At 35.9% G+C, this 20,990-nt stretch overlaps 2 protein-coding genes across 4 annotated transcripts in view; one reads left to right on the top strand and one right to left on the bottom strand.

The window, feature by feature from the left end:
- Positions 1-559: 559 nt before the first annotated feature.
- On the top strand, positions 560-16,239 carry LOC134213894 (muscle-specific protein 300 kDa-like). 2 transcript variants are annotated; one of them, XM_062693357.1, is made up of 7 exons: positions 560-4,626; positions 5,258-5,818; positions 6,710-9,600; positions 10,164-10,796; positions 10,865-10,997; positions 15,656-15,705; positions 15,814-16,239. In XM_062693357.1, exons 1-7 carry the CDS (start codon positions 697-699, stop codon positions 16,046-16,048), a joined length of 8,433 nt encoding a protein of 2,810 aa, XP_062549341.1. In that variant the 5' UTR covers positions 560-696; the 3' UTR covers positions 16,049-16,239. The 2 variants fall into 2 exon arrangements, with proteins under 2 accessions (XP_062549341.1, XP_062549342.1); XM_062693358.1 differs by lacking the exon at positions 15,656-15,705 and adding an exon at positions 9,747-9,782.
- Positions 16,217-20,990, bottom strand: part of LOC134213895 (sulfotransferase 1 family member D1-like) — a 17,001-nt gene continuing 12,227 nt past the window's right edge. For both annotated transcript variants that reach the window (XM_062693359.1, XM_062693360.1), the window contains 2 exons: positions 16,929-17,108; positions 16,217-16,873 (listed from right to left, as the gene is read on the bottom strand). In XM_062693359.1, the coding sequence (XP_062549343.1) occupies positions 16,228-16,873; positions 16,929-17,108 (826 nt within the window). In that variant the 3' untranslated portion in view covers positions 16,217-16,227. The remainder of the gene's footprint in view (positions 16,874-16,928; positions 17,109-20,990) is intronic.

Here is a 20,990-nt window from a genome sequence, read left to right as displayed (position 1 = left end):
CCAATCAACATGAAAACAGGATCTGAATATGTAGGTGTAGTGGCAGATGTAATCGATCCAATTCCAATGACAAACCTCCTTCTTGTACCGATATTTGTTCGGATGATAAACAAGATACAACCTCATATTACCTAGCAAAAGTATCGAGACCGAGGACTCACATAATCTTCAGCAAGAAAACATTGCCGGTCAGGTGAAATTATTGAAAGTCAATTAAATGTTATAGCAGAGGAAAGTATCCAATTATGGAGTGTACAAAACTTGAAAGCAATTTATCAAAGTTGCACAAGTGCAGATGAGCATATCATCATACCTGAAACTACGACTGTTAGCCTCCAAGACAACAAAGATCAGCTCAATGTTGTCGACCCACAAAATAGCACGAGTCAAGAACAATCGCAGCCATCCTATAAGGACAGTGAAATTGAAAAACAACTTCAACTCCAAATTTTATCCGTAAAAGATGATCAAGGTGCTGTTCAACTGAGCGTTAATTTGGACAGCATAATTGATAAAAATATTAAAGTTAGTCTAGTAGAGCTAGACACAATTAATGAAAATACTCCTACGATATCTGAAGGACAAATTCCTGCAATAAAGCTACCTGGCGTAAGCGACGTTAATATTGATGAAGAAAATGAAGTAGACAAAGCTTCAGTAGTGGAAGAAACAGAAACTACAGAAAGTAGTAAGAAAATGGAAGAAAATGAGGAACATTCCTCCCAAGAAGCCAAAGCAGTTATCGTGACTGAATCAGATTGCAAAAATAACAGAAATATAGATACAACCAATGTTGCGGAACAGTTTGTAGCTGACCGAATCAAAGTTATTGAAGAATGTATATTAGAATCTGATGAACATACCGTTCCACTTCAACACCAGATTGTCCTTCCAACAGACATTATTGAAGCTATCTATGTTGAAGATGTCCACCAACAAACATCGCCTGTACAAACAGATTTGCTTGAAGATGAAACTGATCGTGAAATAGCATTTATTACTTCAGATAACATGTTAGCTCCACTAAGCTTCGAGCAAAAATCCAGTCAGACATCACCAGATAATGGTACCGTAAAATTGTCCCAACAAACTTCGCCCATCACAGTTCAGCCTGTTTTTAGCGACTATAAAGAAGTACAAACTGAGCTCAACCTTCTGGATACCGAAACGCAGACTACGGATGTTGCCATCATTGAACAAATCATTCAAACTGAATTAGGTCAACCAGAAGCAAATGTAAATGATATTGTTATGCCAAAAGTGTCAGAATCTGCTAATCAAACAATAATTATTGAAAAAACTGAATCAGAAACGCAGACACTTGATGATGTCCAAAATTTGGTAGAACCAATATTATACAAAATCATCGATACGACCGTAGAAATTGGGAAAGATGCAAGTCGCCAGTCTGTTCAAACAAGCCCAATTGATTTCACTGAATTGAAAACTAAATCAGACGCTCCTCCTTATTCTCGAAATGAATTTGTACAAACAATGGAAATCGATGTCGTTGATATGCAAACTTCTACTGAACAAACTTATAAAGACACAGGATCATCTCCTGCTAAACAATTACATGTTACAGAAATAGAAACGCAAACTAGTCCCGTTCATGTGACCAATACATCAGTTGAGCAAGTTATAATGTTTAAAAATGATGCTTCAATTAAGACAGAAGTAGAAGAAAATATTCCAATAACACATGAACAAGCTGATGCACAAGTTCAAACATTTACAACCAGTTATATTCCTGAAACAATTGTAAAAGAAACCCAAACAAGCGCATATGAGGCACCGATTTCTCTTCATCGAAAAGAGAAAAAGAAATCCAAATCAAAGAAGGGAAAGAGTAGTCAAGCAGCTCCAATAGAGCTAGAAGTACAAACGGAGCTACATATTCCAGAACATGATTCTTTCGAACCTGTAACAATAACAAAAACAATAGAGCACAACGCAAAGGATTCAGATGATTCATTGAATGTACAAATTCAAGTAGAAATACAGCATCCATTGCAAACTGATACGTGCAAAGAAATTAGTTATGACGTCTTTGAAGACAAATCATGGATAGTCAATCTTGCTGATTATTTTTCAATAATAAGATCTCAAAGAAGTTATGCCGAAGACAAAGCAGTACCATGGAAAGAGATAAAGGAAATGCTATTGGATATATGGCCACAAATCACCAACAATCGTCGCCCAGACTACTTTTACAAGCCATTAACATTCGATGACTTGGAAGATAATCCACCTGATACTAAGCTATTGCTCTCCATGTTGAATGAGAATAGCAGCAGCCCTGAAGTACAAAATCGGATACTGTTTGATACACTTGAGAGGATGAATGTTCAAGCTGAAGATATTGCATCCAGATTGTGTCCTATATCAGAGATGAACGAAGCAGATCGCCTTCGCTTGTATACTCTCTGTAAAATCAGATTGCAATGCATATCTGACAAAATTGAATGTTTGACTAGATACATATTAGAAAGTGGCATGGATTCGCAATTTGATATTATTGGCTGTCTAGAACAAACAAAAAAAGGTATTTCAGATCTGTACTTGTATATTATCGACGAAGAAGACATGAACAAGAAATGTAACGAAGATATTCATCATTTATCAAACAAAATTCAACAAGCTAGCAATCATTTGGAAGACATACATGAAAAAGTAAACAGTACAGTATTGGAAAGCTCACTGTCCGTGAGTGAAAAGTTGTCCAATTTAGAGAATATTGAGCATCGTAACAACGAATACATACAAGATTTATCAGCAATATTGAATGACAATTGCAATTCAAATAGTATCACTACTGATGCCCATTTGGAAGAAAATTTGAAAAAAGCTGATAACATGTCGAAAAAAATTCAACAGACGATTACTGTTGAACGAAATAAATTGATACAACTGAGTAGTCTTGCAGAAGAATACGAACAAACACTACTGGAATTTGAAGAAATTGCCACTGCCGCAGCCGATTTCATAGAGAATGATATTTCGACGAATAGTTTGAAAGAACTTGAAGAGGAAATGCAACGGTATCGTAAGTTTTTCGTGAATCTCAGCCACTGCAAAATGATTCTTGAATCATTAGAATCCAACTTGGATCCAATCACGCGAACGAAACATGCAAAGCTACATTCAGCGTTATACAATAAAACAAGCATAATTTTAGAACGCGCAGTTGACAGAGCCGCTCGACTGGCACAAGCAGCCTCCAAGTGGACCGTTATAGAAAAAGAAATGCGTGATGAAATACAATGGTTACAAGTTGCACAGCAAAGAATACCAGACTTACAAAATGTAACATCTGAGGATTACGAACAATACATCAAGTTGTATGAATCGTTGAAGCAAGACATACTTCGACACCACACCAAAATGATGCAACATAATGAAATAGCCAGAAAAATGCAAGAGCTTATATGTGCACCAGCATTAGTTAAAGATAGTAGTGAAGCATTAACCGTCGTTACGAATCTGAAAGAAGAAGTTTTACTCTATCTCATAAAATTACAAAAATTCAAAAACTTCTGGAGTCAATACAATGCAGCAGCAGATAAACTCCACGAATGGATTTGCCATGCTCAAAAACAATTAAACTCACTAACGATTCCACAGAACCTTGCTGATACGTCAGTTGAAGATATGCGCAAATTTTGGGAAATTAAAGCCCAGTACGAAGTGATGAATAATAAAGTGTATGAAAACGCATGTAGTTCATTAGATGATGCTTTGGCGACTATCAACATTACCGATGAAGACCTTCAACGCCAGCTTTTTGGTCAATTGTTAGAAAATTGGTCTTCCACGTCTAACAAAATAATGGATATACAGAACCACATATATGATTCTATTAAAACAACAAACACCTCATCAAATGATAAAATAACATTCATCGAAAAGGAACTTCGAGACATTAATTCTACCTTTAACACTTTGAAAGGAGTACTCAAATCATCGGAAGAGCTTTACCTTTATATTGAAAAAATGCAAATGTTGAAAACCCGTGTTTATATAGTTGACACCGAACTAGGTCAACTCGCATTAGCATCGGATTTCAATGTGGAAAAAATAACTGAGCTTTTTGAAATCTCAAGTAATATTTCGCATCAAATTAACGAAGAATATGAAGCTGCAGAAAACTTCTATAAATGCTTAGAAAACATAGAAATTGGTATCAAAAAACAAGAAAATCGTTTTCTTGACATAACAAAAGTTCTGGATGAATGTGGTGCACGAATTAATGGAAAAAGACCAGATGTTGAACAGTCACTAAATGATTGCAAAATATGCCAATCTGAACTGAGTGATTCATGGAATGAAATGATGAAATTGAGGCAAATGCTACATACTTTACCAATGAATTTGAAAGTGTCTGTTTCTCCGCAACAAACTGAAAGGGATCTATCAATTCTACAAAATATTCATAGTGATCTTGAACGAAAATGTGAAAACATCATTTCTCAATTACGGGACCGTTTATCTCTGTGGAACAAGTTTTATTGTCAGCTAGAAATCATCCAAAATCATATACATGAAACGGAGTTCATGATGGATTTGATCCAACTACAAGAAACAGCCGATTATTATCGTTTGTTAAAAGCAACTGAGCGGCTAGATGTAAGTATTCACTTGAGGGATAAGCAAAACTATTACGGCAAATATTGATATCTTTTCGATAATTGTATTTATATTAGCACAGCAGTAAAATACAAAGCTGACAATGCTGAAGAGAACTGGGTTAAAATCCTGATTTGGCCGTACACTAATTACGAGCATTTTTTTGGGTTTTCCAACACCCCCTCCCCCCATGCAAGATTTTTCCCATACAAATATTTTTTCATTAATATGGAGCGTCCCTCCCTTTACGGAATTAGTGTACGACCCCTGAGTCGATTTTCTGACGAGATATTTTGTTGAAGTCACAGGGCAGAATACACCGTGTCAGTTCCCAAATATACAAAATGGATGTTGGAAGCTCCAAGGCAACATCAAAGTGATGTCAGTAAAAAATATAAGTTTCCGGAAGTAATTACTCAGAATGACTTCCGTATCTTCGCACAATACATTGATTTTTCATGGATTATTAACTATTGATGCATGTATTGCAAATCCAACAATTACTTTACTCTCAATCTTTTGACTTTTTGGACAAGCTATCTGAAGATAGGTCTACAAACTTTCATAATAATTTGCCTTACTAGTATCCGTAAATATAAGTTTTAATTATTGCTTTATTTTACTTCTGCAGGCACTTCTAGTAGAGATCGAATCCAGAAATGAAACAGTGGACGATTTACAGAATATTGCAAAGCCATTGATTGAAACATCCGAAGCAGGTGTATCAATGGAAATCCAAGAAACAGTTGAACAAATGACTGCACTGTGGCAGAATACTCAGGAAAATTTACAAAATCTATGCCAACGTTATGAAAATGCTGTCAAATTATGGGATCGTTACAATGAGATCTCTGAAGGCGTGAAAGAATGTATTTCCCAAAGCATTCTCGATTCTGCTAGAGGAAAAGATATTGCTAATTTCCAAACACTAGAACATTATCAAGCATCTTTGAACGAAAGAAAACAAGATTTGAATAAACTAAAAAATTACATCAGAGACATTAATGAACAGGTCGGATTCAATATAGCAAATACTATGATGTCCGAAATTGATGAATTTTCCAAAAGGATGGATGATATTTCAGAAGACATTACATTCCAATTGAGTGCTGCATCTTCTAGTCAATCAGAAAGATCAATTAAACAAACAGCTTATGCTGCATCAAACGCAATAGTTACACAAGTTCAGCAGGTAAGCAAAATAATAAAAAAATACCACCTCAATACTATATAATTGTCCTTATGTCTTATGAAATCATTATTTTAACAAAACAGTAGCATTCACTCAATTCTTTTTTCTCGTGTACCTTTTGAACTCAAATTTCGAACATGACGTTTTTAGCACCATAAAACGACGTTTTAACCCCATAAAACGACGTTTCAACACCATGAAAACAAACATGATAATGGTTTTAGTATAGAAGTTTCAGATTAAAATCGAATTCAAGATAGTATACAATAATTGGCGCAAAAGAGATCAGTATGCCCGTTTAAGTTAGAGTGATCGATATATGAGCCGGAATATGTTCGGAAAGTGATAAGAAATTATATTATTAAAAAAAAAATCAAGGCAATAAAACTAAAAACTAGAAATAAATACTGACTGAAGTAAAAAAACTAGAAGACGAACTGGAACAATTCCTTTTAATTACACTCCTTTATTGTATTTTGGCAAGTATTTCGATATCGACTGTGAATTTCATTACACCTAAACAGCGGATGGCAGATTAATTTTAATACAGTTCTGCATAATAACTTTACAAAAACTGTATAATAATTTAGCATATACAATTTCGTTAGAGTTTGTATTTTTGTATTGAAATCGTACAGATTTTTATTATTTCAATACAATATCTGTATAAAAAGCTTACAGAATTGTATATGCCAGGATTTTATACAATAATTGTCAGATTTGTTTTTTGGGTGTAGTGCCGCGAAATTATCATGAGTCAGGTACGAGACACTGAAAAGAGATAGTATTGATCTAATAATACATATCTGTCAAGATACAAATATGTTTTGAGAACTTGATAACTTGAAATTTTACCAATAAATCGTATCGACTTTTATTCATTTGTTTTAGGATTTGCATTCTTCAATACCAGATTCCGAATTTGGATCAACACTTATGGACCTCGAAACCAATTTGTTAAACTTAAGCGCAACTGAGTCCCACTTGAAAACTATCGCAAGCGAAAAAGGCAGTAGTAGAGACGAAATGTATCCCGCCTTCGAGAATTTACATATGCACTCACTCACTCTACTGCAAGAAGCAATTCATCAGCACCAGAAAACATTGCAGCAAATGGTTCTTGAAAAAGATTATTGTTATCTTCTAGAATATTGGGGAAAATTTTTGCATCGCATCACAACATTCGTAGATCAGAATATTCCGAGTGAATATTCCAAACTACAACAGCATCGAGACCAATACAATGTAATAAGTCACTTAGTTCGACAATGGCAAACGTCAATGCTAAAAATTACCAGAAACGATGATAAAATGAAAGATTCGTATGTAGCTCTACATAAGCACCATAAAGAATGCGTAAAAAGAATCAACGGAAATATTACTGATATTGAGGAAAAATTATTATACTGGCGCAAATTCAAATCATCGCAAACGACATTACAAGAAGCAATCATAACTATTGAAGCAGAGAAGTACAATCTTCAGATGGAATATATAAACATGAAAGAGCTTTCAAAACTGATCACAAAAGTGATCAATTTACAAACTAGATTTTCTGGATTGCGAGTAGTTCTCAACAACATAGATCAGGAAGTTGAGCAATTGATATCGAGTCTAGCTGATGATCACACAATAGTAGCCATAAAAACTGAACATGGACGAATAAAATCAAAATTATCCAAACTTGAGGAAAGTGTCAACACGTGGAAAATATTCCTGTTAAATGTTTCGGAACTGTATAGCAGCTTAAATTCACAATGCAACGATGTCAATAAAAGTTTAATTGAATTGGGACATTCTATAGAAACATTCAAATTGGAAAACCCAGTGACTTCTCAACACCATTTGAACATGCTGAAAAACGAAAAATTACGGTTGGAATATGTCAAAGAAGAACTTAAGAAGATCAATCTCACGAAAGAAGAATTGCAATGTTGCATCAGTCCTTTCGATGCGAAATTAATTTCCAAGCGAGTATGCAGTCTTTGGCAGCTTCTCGATAAACTGGAAAATGCCATTTCTGTATCGCTAAGACAAATGCAAAATAGAATTCAAAATCGCAAATTGTTCCTGAATCAATATAATCTCATGATGGAATGGATTATCAAGTTTGATAAACGGCTGAATGACTCTAATAAATATGAAATCTGTGAAGAGGACTCCAATTTTATCAAATCTGTTGAAGATACGCTTTTGCAGGAGATGTCCTGCAAAGAATCTGAAATAGCTTGGTTCAACGTGATTGGCAACGACTTAATGGAAGCGTTATTGAGTGGCGAAGAACTTACTGAAATAGGCTCTAAACAAAAACATTTAAATGATGCCTGGGAAAAGCTTGTTAGGCATTGTCAAGAAAGAAGACAAAAAATTTCCGAAGTAAGCTCAACGTCCGTTTCATTGCATCAACGAATCATCGATATCAGAGCTTGGATGACCCAAATTGAACTGGAACTAAAACAACCATTTATGTTCGAAGATATAGAAAAAAGTTGTTTAGATAAGCTTCTTGATGATTATGAGAAACTGCAACGGTCAGTAGAAAGCAACAGTGGAAACATCGCGGAGATACTAAACCTATGTGAAATGTTATTCACAGATGTTGAATCGTGGAATGTACACATTAATCGAAAGCTAATTAATCATGACGTGAAAAGTTTAGAAATGCGATGGAAAAATATTTGCATAGATACAGGCAGACGGAAACAAGATTTGTTATCAATATGGAGTATGCTGGATGAACTACTGCAAATAATAGACTCCCAGCATATTTGGATTGATGAAACCAACAGATTCCTGGATGATATAGATTGTCAATGCGATACTGCTGATAATGAAACACTATGCACAATATTGCAAGAATTGTCTACAAAATTCTCCGACATTGCAGGACGGGAACCAATTCTGCAAATACTAAGAACATTATACTTTTCCCTTAACAAACATAGCCGTGTGGACAGGTCTAATATGCAACAAATTACAATGACAGCTAAACATGTGCTCTTAGTCTGGGAAAAATTGATGTTGAAATTTGAAAGCGTCAAGACACGCATAGAAGAACTTACGCATTTATTTTCTTCTTTCAATAGTGAGTACGAAAATATTATCGTGGCATTGACACATATAGATGTTGAAGTAACAAACGTAAAACACTTGGATGATGGAACAAATGCACAAACATCAGAAACCAAGTTGAAACATCTACGAGATCTACATAATAAACTAAGATTCGTTATTAATATGTTTGATGCGCAAGATGAGCTTGGTAGCTCATTGATACAATTATTACCAGATAATAGTAAAATGTCTCAGAAGGTGCAAAACCAAATAATGGAATACCATCAATTGGCGAATAATATAAAACATACTCTGGATTCATTGGTGGATCAAACAAACCAAGGCAAAATTAGCCTAGATAAATCTGAACGAGATTACGCTGTTCAAGTTGATACACTTTCACCCCTATCTATAACAGCTAAAGATGCTTACCTGTATCAATTACAAACTGCTATCGCAGAAGCTAAATCAAATCTAGCGATTTTGGAAGCATCTATTTCAGAAATAAATGCTAGTAATTTCCTAACATCTACTCAAACTGTTTCAAAAGCATCTGCGGCTTGTGAATCTTCAATCGAGCTTATAAAACATCTGAATATAATTTTAACATCGGAATGCCATTGTAACGATGAAGAAGCTATGAGTAGCGCAGTAAAGAAGGAATGTGATAGATATTCACATAATTTAACAGAATGGCGATTAAAACAGCAAAAGCTAGAAGAATTGAGGTATGTAAAAAAATATGCAAACGTGTACTAACAATTGTATATCTATCCATTCATATCATGCTTTGTTTATAATATTTTCAACTTTGATAATAATCGCTACTGCGCTAATCTTGTTTCAACCGCTTCCTTCTATCTTTCGATATCAGCCCGTTTCCTGCAACATATAACTTCATTTGTGCACAGTAAGTGACTTAAGCATTCCAAAAATTAAAAAATAGTGTTCATGCATCTTTTATTATCATATGAGAAGGAACAAAAGTGTATGCGTGTTTTTTTATAGAGGAATTAAGGCAGTGTGTGTGTGTTTTGTATGTTGGGTTGTTGGGTGTTTAGGTGTTTGTGTGTTTGTGTGTGTCTGTTTATATGTTTGGGTGTTTGCGTGTTTGTGAACTTGTGTGTCTTCGTTATGTGTGTGTAGTTCACATTTTTTTCGATCACCACACACACTTTCTACAAAATGTATTAAAATTAATACTACGATCTTCCTATACGATAATAAAACAGAACCTATTTAAAGCAAGCCATTTCATAGAGTACCTACCTGATATATTATTCTGTTTTAGCAACGAAGATTATTTGACGTGTCCTCTTTGTACAAATCGAAACTGGCAACAAATCGATAATGATTTATGGCGTCTCGAACAATGGTTATCAATGGCCGAAACTACGCAAAAATCACAGCACACCCATCCTCCAAATGATATTGATACCCTGGAAGACAACATACAAGATCATCGAGAGTTTTTGCTAGATTTAGATAGTCATAAAAGCATAATCAAATCTTTGAACATTGTTGGAGAACATCTAGCCACTCATACGCTAGATACTGAAAAGGCTATCAAATTGAGAGAACGTCTACATAGCAACAATATGCGCTGGGACAAGGTGTGTAACCAATCATCTCAGTGGCAAGCACAGCTTCATAGAGCATTGATGGAGAATAAAGAATTTCATCGCACTATAACTGAACTTAGCACGTGGCTAGAGCAAACGGAACACAAAATTAAATCATCAGAGCCAATTGACTTGACAATGGATAAGTCCGTAATTGAAAGAAAATACAAGATATTTATGGAGCTGAGAAATGACTTGGTACGATGTGAGCCACGTATTGTTAGCTTACAAGAAACAACTTCACAGCTGACGAAATATTTGGATGACAATACATCACAAAAGTTCAATGAAATATATGCAAAGTAAAAGTCTTCTTACCTCCAAATTTTAGTATTGTTTAAACATAACAGTTTTAAATTTTAATTCGTAGGTTGACGGATCTAAGATTGAGGTTCCATTCAATTCGAAGATTAGTAGAAGTTTACACAGTCAAAATTGCCTCGGCAATAGGAATTGACAGACCATTGGATATGCATGCATTCTCATCCGGAAATGCACAGAGGGTGAGTAAACACTACTCGATCTATACGTTAAGATTACGTTATGCATATAACACCCATAAAAATAAGTTACAAACTATCATCACATCTTGTGTAACTTTTGATGAAATTCCACTATGTTTTCATTATCATTGTAGTCTTACTTGGTACTATAGGGGAAAAGTGGGTAAAACCGACACCTTAAGCAACTTTACAGTTCCCCAATCTATGAAGCAATTTTCCGGTCTAGAAATTTCATACAAGCATACTTTGGCTCTTCATGCATCAGTCTATGAGGTCTCAGGACAATATTTCTTGATAGAATTTGATTTATGATGAAAACGCGAACAGTCCATCTTCCAGCACAACCAGGTGGGGTGCGTGTAAGATCAACACCACATGAGGGCAAAACCGACACATCAAGTCGTTATGGAATCAAACATCAAAACAATTCTAAGTTATGTTACAACATAAATGAAAATGTTTAACAACATTCATTTTGATATTTGTGTATGACTTTCATGTTCGGGGTCACTCATAAACGATGGTTAAACAACATTTTATACTTGTCATAAGACGAGTTTGTACAGTCCCATTTAATTCCACCACTTAATTGTACCTTAACATATACGTATTTCGACCTCAACAGTAAGGTCGTCTTCAGACAAGTACGAGACACTGAAGACGATCTTACTGTTGAGGTCGAAATACGTCTCTGTCAAGGTACAATTAAGTGGTGGAATTAAATGGGACTATACAAACTCGTCTTATGACAAGTGAAGACATTCCACTAAAAAGCTCAAAATAATTTTCTTAACATTTTATATATTTAAAATCATCTCTACATATCATATTTTATTTAGTTTCTTTAGTGGGTTGGGTAAAATATATAAGAATGTTAGTAACAAATTTACAACTACTGTAAATATTGACCTACATTCAAATATCATTTAATTTAAAAAGTTGTTTATAACGGCGATTTAATGCGTATAGAGCAGTTATGACAAGAAATGAAAATGTCTAGTTCCGTAGGTGACAAGCTACATGTTTACAGGAGTGAAAATAGATCACAAAAGAACAACACTAGAGAACGAATTGAATATATCTAAGAGCAGAATATGCCTAAAAAATACGGTTCTTGTTTCAGCGCTATTGTTATCCGACCTGCAGGTTTTCCTCGATGACTCAATATTACCCCCTAGACCTATTGTAACGCCCAATGATGATATGGTATGTAATGAGTCTATGATTAAGTTATACTCTCCGGCGCCTCGTTTTCCAATACTTATTTATAGTATGCGAATGATGAGTCTAATAAAACAGAGGTATTTCGTGATTCGATGGCAGGTGTCGAATTCACCCCAACTGATAACATAATAATGGTGAGATACATGTGGTTGTTTATAATTAGAAAAGTTAACTATTTTTCCACAACATACACAAAATGATGTTTAATTATGGATCAGAGATGGATTAAATACTGAAAATTAACAAATTATTGTCGAAAAAGCTTATACACCGATGCCAAAATTTTACATAACTCATCTCTGATCAATAAAATGTCTGTTTATTATGAATCTTACACGTCTCCGCCAGTTACAAAAGGACTAGAAATACAAGAAATCAAACATTTATTCAAAGTGTGTTGAAACTTGAAATACTGTCGAATAATCACTTGAAATCAGAGATTTGAGGTGGTGTCGGTTTTACCCACAATTCCCCTACCAAGAATATATTAAACCCTCGAGAACTCGCACCCTTATAAAAAAAGCCAACGAAAAATCACGCTTGTGCACAAAGGAGGCGAGACAGCATTTATTAGTGATTCAGGAATTATCGAATCCCCCAAAGTGAAACAAATTAACTGGTACCGCTACACTCTTCTGAGAAATTTCCATCAATTGTATAATGTCATAGCTTTGTATGTGTTGACATTATATATCCCACTGTCCGACAGTGCACGGAAACAAATGCATACCCACAATCATGAATAAAAAATCATGAAATCATGAATCATGCCAGTTCATGAAATCATGATTATAATTCATTATTTCAAGAACATTATTCATGGTACTACGCAATCTTCAACAGTCGACAAAATGCATAACCAGTTATACTTCGAACACTCCCTTTCCAAGAAGTGAGAACGGCTGAAAGGTAGCACGCCGGACTCTCACTAGGTGTACTCGGGTTCAAAACCCCTGTTGAACTTTTTTTTTATTTTTCGGTCTCAACAACCAAATCGTAACACATTGGTTGCCTTACGCTAAAATAAATCATGAAATCATGATTTATATTCGTGGTGTACTTTCATATGTTGGATTCATGAAATCATGAATTATTCTCTCATTTCCGGGAACGGATTTTTACCCGTGTGCTAATTACATAATTTCAAAGCTGTATTTTCACATAAAAAAAGAATAAAAATATTATTTTATTTAAATCTTACTGTTATTGCGCAGCACTTGGCAACTTTTGTCTTCAAAAATTAATCGAACGATTATATCAACTAGTAAAAAAGCGTTCTGTAGTTTCGAAACAAATTGCTATTTTATCATAGAAATACACATGATATTAAGATGATTATAACTTTATAAAAATTTAAAGGAATATTTGTATGAAGCCGTATAATTTATTCAACCTGTTGAATTCATTGACTAAGAATATTAAATATTGATTTTCAGTGAATCAATATTCTAGCAACGCCTAACAATATACCTTTTGTCGTCAATAGAGTTTGTTACTGACAAACGCACCTCGCAACATGCCTTTATCCGAACCCAAATACAATATGACAAGATTCATATTTCCTAGAATACGATGCTAATTTTGTAATCTTAGTTAGATTCTCAAATATTTCCATGAAAGCAGAAACTATGATAACATAAAACCGAAGTTTGCTGTAGAGATTATGCAAAATAACGGGATGAAAAGTTAGCAACAAAATTGCCTTCTCTTTTGTTGCTGACAAAACATCTCGGATCTTTGTCATTATTATCTCTGAAAAAACAAAGCTTTGTCGTTGGTTCTCTTTTGTCGCTTGTTTCGCATGCGCATCCAAGAAAAATGATTCCCTGTTCATTTTATATTGCTTTCCTATATATAAGCATTTTTCATTCAGAAAAAAAAATTAAAGCTCTTTTAGTGGAATGTATTCAACCGTCTAATACGAGTTTAGTAGAGTTTAACGTAATAAAATTAGATGGCGTGTCTTAAAATCATTTTTCATTGTTCTGTACTTGTTTTTTACTTTTAAGATTAATGAACCTTTTTAATATTTTTAGAGAAAAATATTTTTTTACCCACGACAAAATTTGTTGAGCAATAGATAAAAACATCACAGTTGTGATCCTTTTTTACAGTTGGGTTTCATATTTTTGAAATTCTACAGCACAAATAATTGAATTTCATGAATATCATGGCATTCGATTTTCGTATGATTGGGAGTTGCTTCAATTGTCTATCTCGAAATTCAAAATAGGGGGAAAGACGGCTTTGGCAGGTTTAGTTCTATTATTGGCAGGGGGGTTTTTGTCGACCAAATTTTATGAAATTTGGCCACAATATTCTTTGATATGCAAAGAATGTTTAGGCCAAATTTGAACCTAGTCAGGCATAAAAAACCCCCCTGCCAATAATAGAACAAAACCTACCAAAGCCGTCATTTCCCCTAGTAGTTTGTGCAACAAGTTGCAAAAAGATGATTTTTTCAGCACGAGTCGTACGTTTATCGAACGAGGCTTGCCGAGTTGGATAAATTCTACGAGTGCTGAAAAAATCGAGTCAAATCTGTACCAAAATTATACTTGTACTTGTCTAATTCCTTCCAGAATTCACTCCACATGATCATTCTTTGCTATAAATTATGTTGCTGCAGAGATTCCATGTTTACGTGCCACATTGCATAGTTTAATAAACCGATAAGCGATAAATGTACTTGCTTTTGGTAATTTTTGATGTTATGTCCATCAAACTATTTAATTCATTACGCGACGCAGATAATACACTATTTGAACATTTACCCAAGCTAATTCATCGAAATGTAGTGATGTAACTACTGTTCTGATGTTGGTTTTTCATTATAGCACCCAAATGAGTGTTCTAATGAATATTATGCAATCCATTTAAGTTGCATAATGTTCATTAAAGCACCAATTTCGTTGGTATGGAAAAGTAGGCCGTTTTATGACTCAACGGCGAACTGTAAACCAGATATTATGATCAGGAATTGCAAAAATCTGTTTTATAAATTCCTACTATACATGTTGTGGGAGACCCTATTATTTTTTAATGCCTATATTATAGAACTCACGCATTAGAGGCCGTTACAAATATTTAATTAACATTTTTTCCTATAAGTCAAGGGGGGGGGATAATAAAAAATAAATATAAAAATTTCAGAATTATCCAAATTTTATTTTGTTTCCCCCGTAAAATATTATTTTTGAGCAAAAAAAATCCTAGGGGGGGGGGGCATAATGGTTTTTAAACATTTGTATCGGCCTTAGTTAAATAATATAAATTTTCAGTATATTTTTTTCAATCGCGCTCAATTGAGATCGGCAAAAAACAAGCATAGAATTTAGACGACATTATTTTGATACATATATTGATGCACGGTAAAAGAGTAATTATCTTTTGTTAATAATCACATTCTGTTCTTTATTTTTCTTTTTATGTAGAATCAAGAGGGTAGCGGATCGTTCACACAAGTAGCGACACATGATGCAAAGTAATTATCTAGAATATATTTAGGCAGCACGTTTATTGTATAGCTTATAATTATAATTAAACATACTTTTACTTCTTCATTAAAATAACGTTATATTTTATTTCACAGTGCCCAAAGGGACGACGACGAGGAACACATAAACACCACAGTATTGACCAGAAGCTATCGATTTTTAGGCCGCGTATTGCGGGCATCTCTTCCTATTCAAGCAATGCTGTTGCTATTGCTAGGTGTAGCTACCCTCATGCCCCATGGTGAAGATTATTCATGTTCTTTCACCAATAACTTTGCTAGAAGTTTAGAACCAATGCTTCGCTATCCAAATGGTCCCCCACCAATATGAGAATATAAAGTGCAATAAAACATACTTGGATATCCAATAAAAAATCAACTCTTTCGATAAACGTTACCACAGGCAAAACTCTTCCTTCTAGTATTATAAATTTGAAAAAGGCAAATTCCACGAATAGCATTGCACTAGTGATACATAAATATATAAATGAAACAGAATAAATAAATACTTCAAGTAAATAATCCTCTGAATCTTTCATTTTCGATTGACTTCTCGTTCCACTCATCTAACTCCTGACACAATTCTGAACTTAGCTCTTTCTTCCAACTGTCTACTTCTCCCCTGCGAATAAATCTTGAATCCGGGTCCTTGTTCTTCCAATCCATATCCGCTGCATCCTCATAGTTACAAGCTATATTGTTTTTCATAGAATTAAACGATATATGTTTGCACAATGAGTCCAGTTGATCACAATTATAGTTGAGCTTGAAAAAAGAACAAACCCTTTCGACCTCTTTTCTGAGATCTTGCTTCATATCTTCGTATGTCAAATAGAGAATATTATTACAGCCTATTAGCGAATGATAACCGATCACGTGACTATGAATCGGAGAGTAGAACTGTAAATTTTTCATAAATGATCTGACGAACTGCTCCTTTGTCCCACGGAAGAAATAGTTTTTCGAGTGATGATAATATGAAACAGCAACAGATTTTACATTTCTGCAAATATGCACAGTTTTCGGTAGAGTGCTCCAATATTGCGTTGGTAGCATAGACACTGGTAAATGTGTCTTTATGAATCTCGGTGATGGCATGTTTTGTACAACCTGAAAAGAGTTTCTTCCATCCGGTAAATCATGTATCAAGCTGACGCTGAAATTGAAAGGGATTTATTATGCTTGCGTTAAAAAACAAATGCAGTGCATACTCCAAGAATGGGAATCGCGTTTTCAAAGGTTGAGTTTTCGCCGCATCATAGTTCAAATTGTTACATATTAACCACACCATTTCTTGGCACCATGTTGTACCACTTTTGGGATAAGATGCTATCCATATATCATCAGGATGTACTGCGAAATTCTTTAATTCCCCTTCATAGTTTTGGAATCTGAAAAAAAAATAATATAAGGGGCTGTGCATATACCACGTGGACAGGTTTTGGTCAGTTTCAAATTCCCCAATGGACAATTCTTCATATAAATTTTCAAAAATTTCTATGAACCGTGGACAGTCGACATACACCCCCCCTCCCTACCCCCATAATTGTCCACGTGGTATATGAACAGCCCCTAATTCTCTCGCTTAGAACCATAGGATCATATAAACAATAAATTGATGAGAAGATGGAAAAATGTTGATGCAATAGAGCCTGGTAAGCTCTACTAATTGCATAAGCAAGATCAGTAGTTGCGATGGGAATAGTGTTAAAGCAGGTAAACAATACAATGATGAGGAGATGAAGAAGTTTTTATGATTTTGAAGCGAGATTGATGTTCTAGATCCAGGCGTGATCTAATAATTTCATGACCAATACCATCAGCTGCCTTGTGTGGAGTTAGAGTATTTCAAGGGCGGTATGTGGAGAAGACTAGTTGTAATTGTAGAATAACTGATGTTAAGTGCAATGTATCATCAATACATATATACAATGTAGAATTCTATTTTTTATATGTTAGTATTACTTTTAAAATACAATAAATTATTATACAAATACTTTCATTCGAAATATCTAGGATTTTGGACGGAATAGGAATGGAATTTTGTGACGAACAGATGTGCTTGGAGTGTACGTTGGATATTGAGAAACAATGGAATTTGTAACCAGTGGTTCCAAATTGGACTTGCAGCTTCCGCCGCAAATAATTTTGTCCTTTGTCGAAACCACCGTGTACTCCGACCACCAGTAACTCAGATTAGAGCGGTTTGAGCGTGGGAAAAAAATGAGAACCCACCCTACCAGAGTCTATTATATACACGGTTAGAAAAAAGTACTTAATATTAGGTACTTTTCACTCAAATCGGGGGTTCAGTGTGGGAACCCAAAATTAAGTAATTTTTTCTTGAAATTAAATAAAATTCACTTTTTTTTTTTAAATCTTTATTAACGTGATCGATATAAAATTCACTCAATATTAAGTAAAATATACTTAATTTTAAATAGAAACTAACCAGTGGCGCCGGGAGTGGGTAGGACAAGTAGGACATGTCCTACGCACGAATTTACCTGGGTGGGACAGTCAAGGCATTGTCCTACCCATAAATCTGGTGAGAAGACAGCATCTAAGTAATTATTTCAGTTGCACATCTGATATCTAGGTGTACAAAAATATCATTAAATATCAGGCAGTTTAACGTGTCCAAGAGAAAAAGTTTTGTAGAAACCTGGAAGGATTTATTGAAATTTAAGAAGTTACAATCATCTTTGAGCTCGCAAGATCTGGTCCGCTAGGGGTTCTGAACTCCCCAAATGATTAATTGGGGATCATATGATTTCATGGGAGTAGATCGCTATGATTCATAGATTTTTCTAAAAGTTTCTGAGGTAGAAAGGACAAAAATTCGAAAAAAACATTTTTTTTTTATTTCATGTACAACGAGACGAACCAGACTCCATATTTTTAAACTGTAAAATAATTTATATGTGAAATGTGCATCGATTTTTCAACACCAGAAGTGTTTCCCAAATCGTCATTTTTTTCTATTTGTCCTACCCACGACTTGGAACGTGGATGCGCCTCTGAAACTAACCAAAAGTTAGGTAAATTTCACTCAACTTATGTAAACATGAGATTACTCAACGTTGGGTTCCCACACTTCAATGCCCTTGTTGACTGGTTTTGCTCTTCATTTTATGGCAACAAAAGGAAGAGTGAGGGAGATGCAAGAGAAAAAAAAGTACCTAAAATTAGGTACTTTTTTCTAACCGTGTAGAGTTACGCAAAGAGGATCTTCTTACACTTATTCTGAATGATGCTCTTGTTATTCTATTGCCAACATTCACTTTTGTTCAACCCTTCAAGTGACTTCACGGAAGCGTTAACTTCTAAAGCTATTTAATTCGATAACCTATAGTCACCCACAGAGTCCAAACACGTGAGTTTCTTGTTGCTACTTTATTGGGGAATGTATTGATGTTTTTTGAAGCTGTTTCTAGATCAAATATAATACATTTCAATTTATGCGTTTTAATTCGCCATAAAGTCGATAACAATACTTCCGCCTCACCAACAAGCATTTGTTTACTTTGCTCGATAGGTAGACGGTTTGACAGTTCAATAGGTAGATTTGGCTTCACTCTTTGCGCAACTCTATATATAATAGACTCTGTACCCTACCTCTCTCATCTGTCAGTAGATGGCAACCGGAAGAGTTGCCAAATTGAGTGGTAACTTCGGCAATGTTCGTTCCACCCGTCGTAGACTTACAGCTTCTATAGCTCAGCTACTAACTAGGGAGATTATTCGGTCCGTGACTACAAGCGGGAATAGTAGTGCGCGCCGTGTATTCCTATAAATAGTGATTAATTTGTTAATAGTCCAGTGGTGTATTAGCTAGTAAGAGAGTTAAAAGTAAGCGGAAACAAAAAGAGGGCGAATTGAAAGGAAATAGTTAATTGTATTGTTCCTTTTGTTAGGGGAATTGTATATGTTGCAGTGATAGTTACTGAAGAAGTAGACTTCAGAAAAGGAAAAGTCAATAAGAAAAGGTAAACCATTTGTTTGATGTAGAACAAAAGGAAAAGGAAGTGTAGCTAGAGTGACGTCACATGTTGGGTACTAACACGTGGGCAGATCCTAGTGGGCCTTTTTTGTTCTTCTTCTCCACGGTGCTTCAGGTGACTCGACGCTTCCCAAGGCGAATGGTGGAACGATTTCCGGACCAGAGCAAGCAAATTCCCGCCGCACGATATACTCCCGGACCGAATAGGATCGTATCGCCGCACGTGTTCCGAGCACGCTGTTTTGGGTCGGCTCCGCCATTGCGATTCCGAAGGAACAGTGTTGGCAATCCAAGCACTCAGCCATTGTTCCAAAGATAAGCCAGCCGCGTCGAAACCAACATTTAGTGTCCGAAATCGTCCTCGAACTCCACCAACCCGCCCGCGTCGGCGGATTTCAAGCGAGAACGCCCTCGTCGTAGGAAGCCCGCCCTTACCACCCGAAATCGTCCTCAAACTCCACCAACCCGCCCGCGTCGGCGGATTTCAAGCGAGAACGCCCTCGTCGTAGGAAGCCCGCCCTTTCCACCCGAAATCGTCCTCGAACTCCACCAACCCGCCTCTACCAGCGAAAGTCAAGTGAGAACGCCAGTGTCAACGGAAGCCCGCTCGTACAGCTTGGAAGCGAATCGATATTGAGCCAAGACCATCGTCCAACTTCACAAGCCAACTCGTGAAGGCGAAAGTCGAGTTCAAACGCCTTCAGCAACTATTGCCCGCTCGAAGCATCAGCCATCGTGCCGAAATCCTCGGCATTCCGTTCCCCGGCACCCGAAGGGTGTACCAGCATCGCATCCACCGGTGGATGCTGGGATCAGGAGTCGTTCGAATCGTCCGCTACTCTCGAATGTCGCACCGGAAATCCTCCCCGCCCGCCATCGAAACGTCGCTCCAGTCGCTATCGCTGAAGAAGTCCCACCGACGGGTACCATCGGTCGCCGTCAGCAAGTGCCCCAGGGGCTAGAAAAACCGCAAGTATCCCAACAATGTTGTGACGTCACGAATGTAGAAAGCCCATGTCGGGGCAATAAATAGCCTATTAATGTAAAAGTTGAATGAGTAGCGCATTTCCTTCAAGCAAGCATTCCCTTAGCTCGTACACCACAGGTGTTTTTTCTATCTTCGTTCTTTTCGAACTCAAAAAGGAGTCGCCAAGCCTCGCCCGTTGTGGTCTGATTAAATTTTCTCCCGAGGCCAGCTTTTGAGTTTTTTTTCTTTGTTACGACGTTTCTGACGACTCTTCCACTTTGTTCCATCAATGAATCGCCTGCT

The sequence above is a fragment of the Armigeres subalbatus genome, chromosome 2, assembly GCF_024139115.2.
Source record: "Armigeres subalbatus isolate Guangzhou_Male chromosome 2, GZ_Asu_2, whole genome shotgun sequence".
Lineage (NCBI taxonomy): Eukaryota > Metazoa > Arthropoda > Insecta > Diptera > Culicidae > Armigeres > Armigeres subalbatus.
This window is presented reverse-complemented; position numbering and strand designations above follow the sequence as displayed.

What these genes read in the sequence shown, in the direction of transcription:
- LOC134213894 (XM_062693357.1), top strand. Translation starts at nt 697, where the DNA reads ATGGAAGAAAATGAGGAACATTCCTCCCAAGAAGCCAAAGCAGTTATC. An exon ending in TAGTTACACAAGTTCAGCAG is followed by an intron (nt 5,819 to 6,709) that starts GTAAGCAAAATA and finishes CATTTGTTTTAG; the next exon opens with GATTTGCATTCTTCAATACC. An exon ending in TTCAATGAAATATATGCAAA is followed by an intron (nt 10,797 to 10,864) that starts GTAAAAGTCTTC and finishes TTTAATTCGTAG; the next exon opens with GTTGACGGATCTAAGATTGA.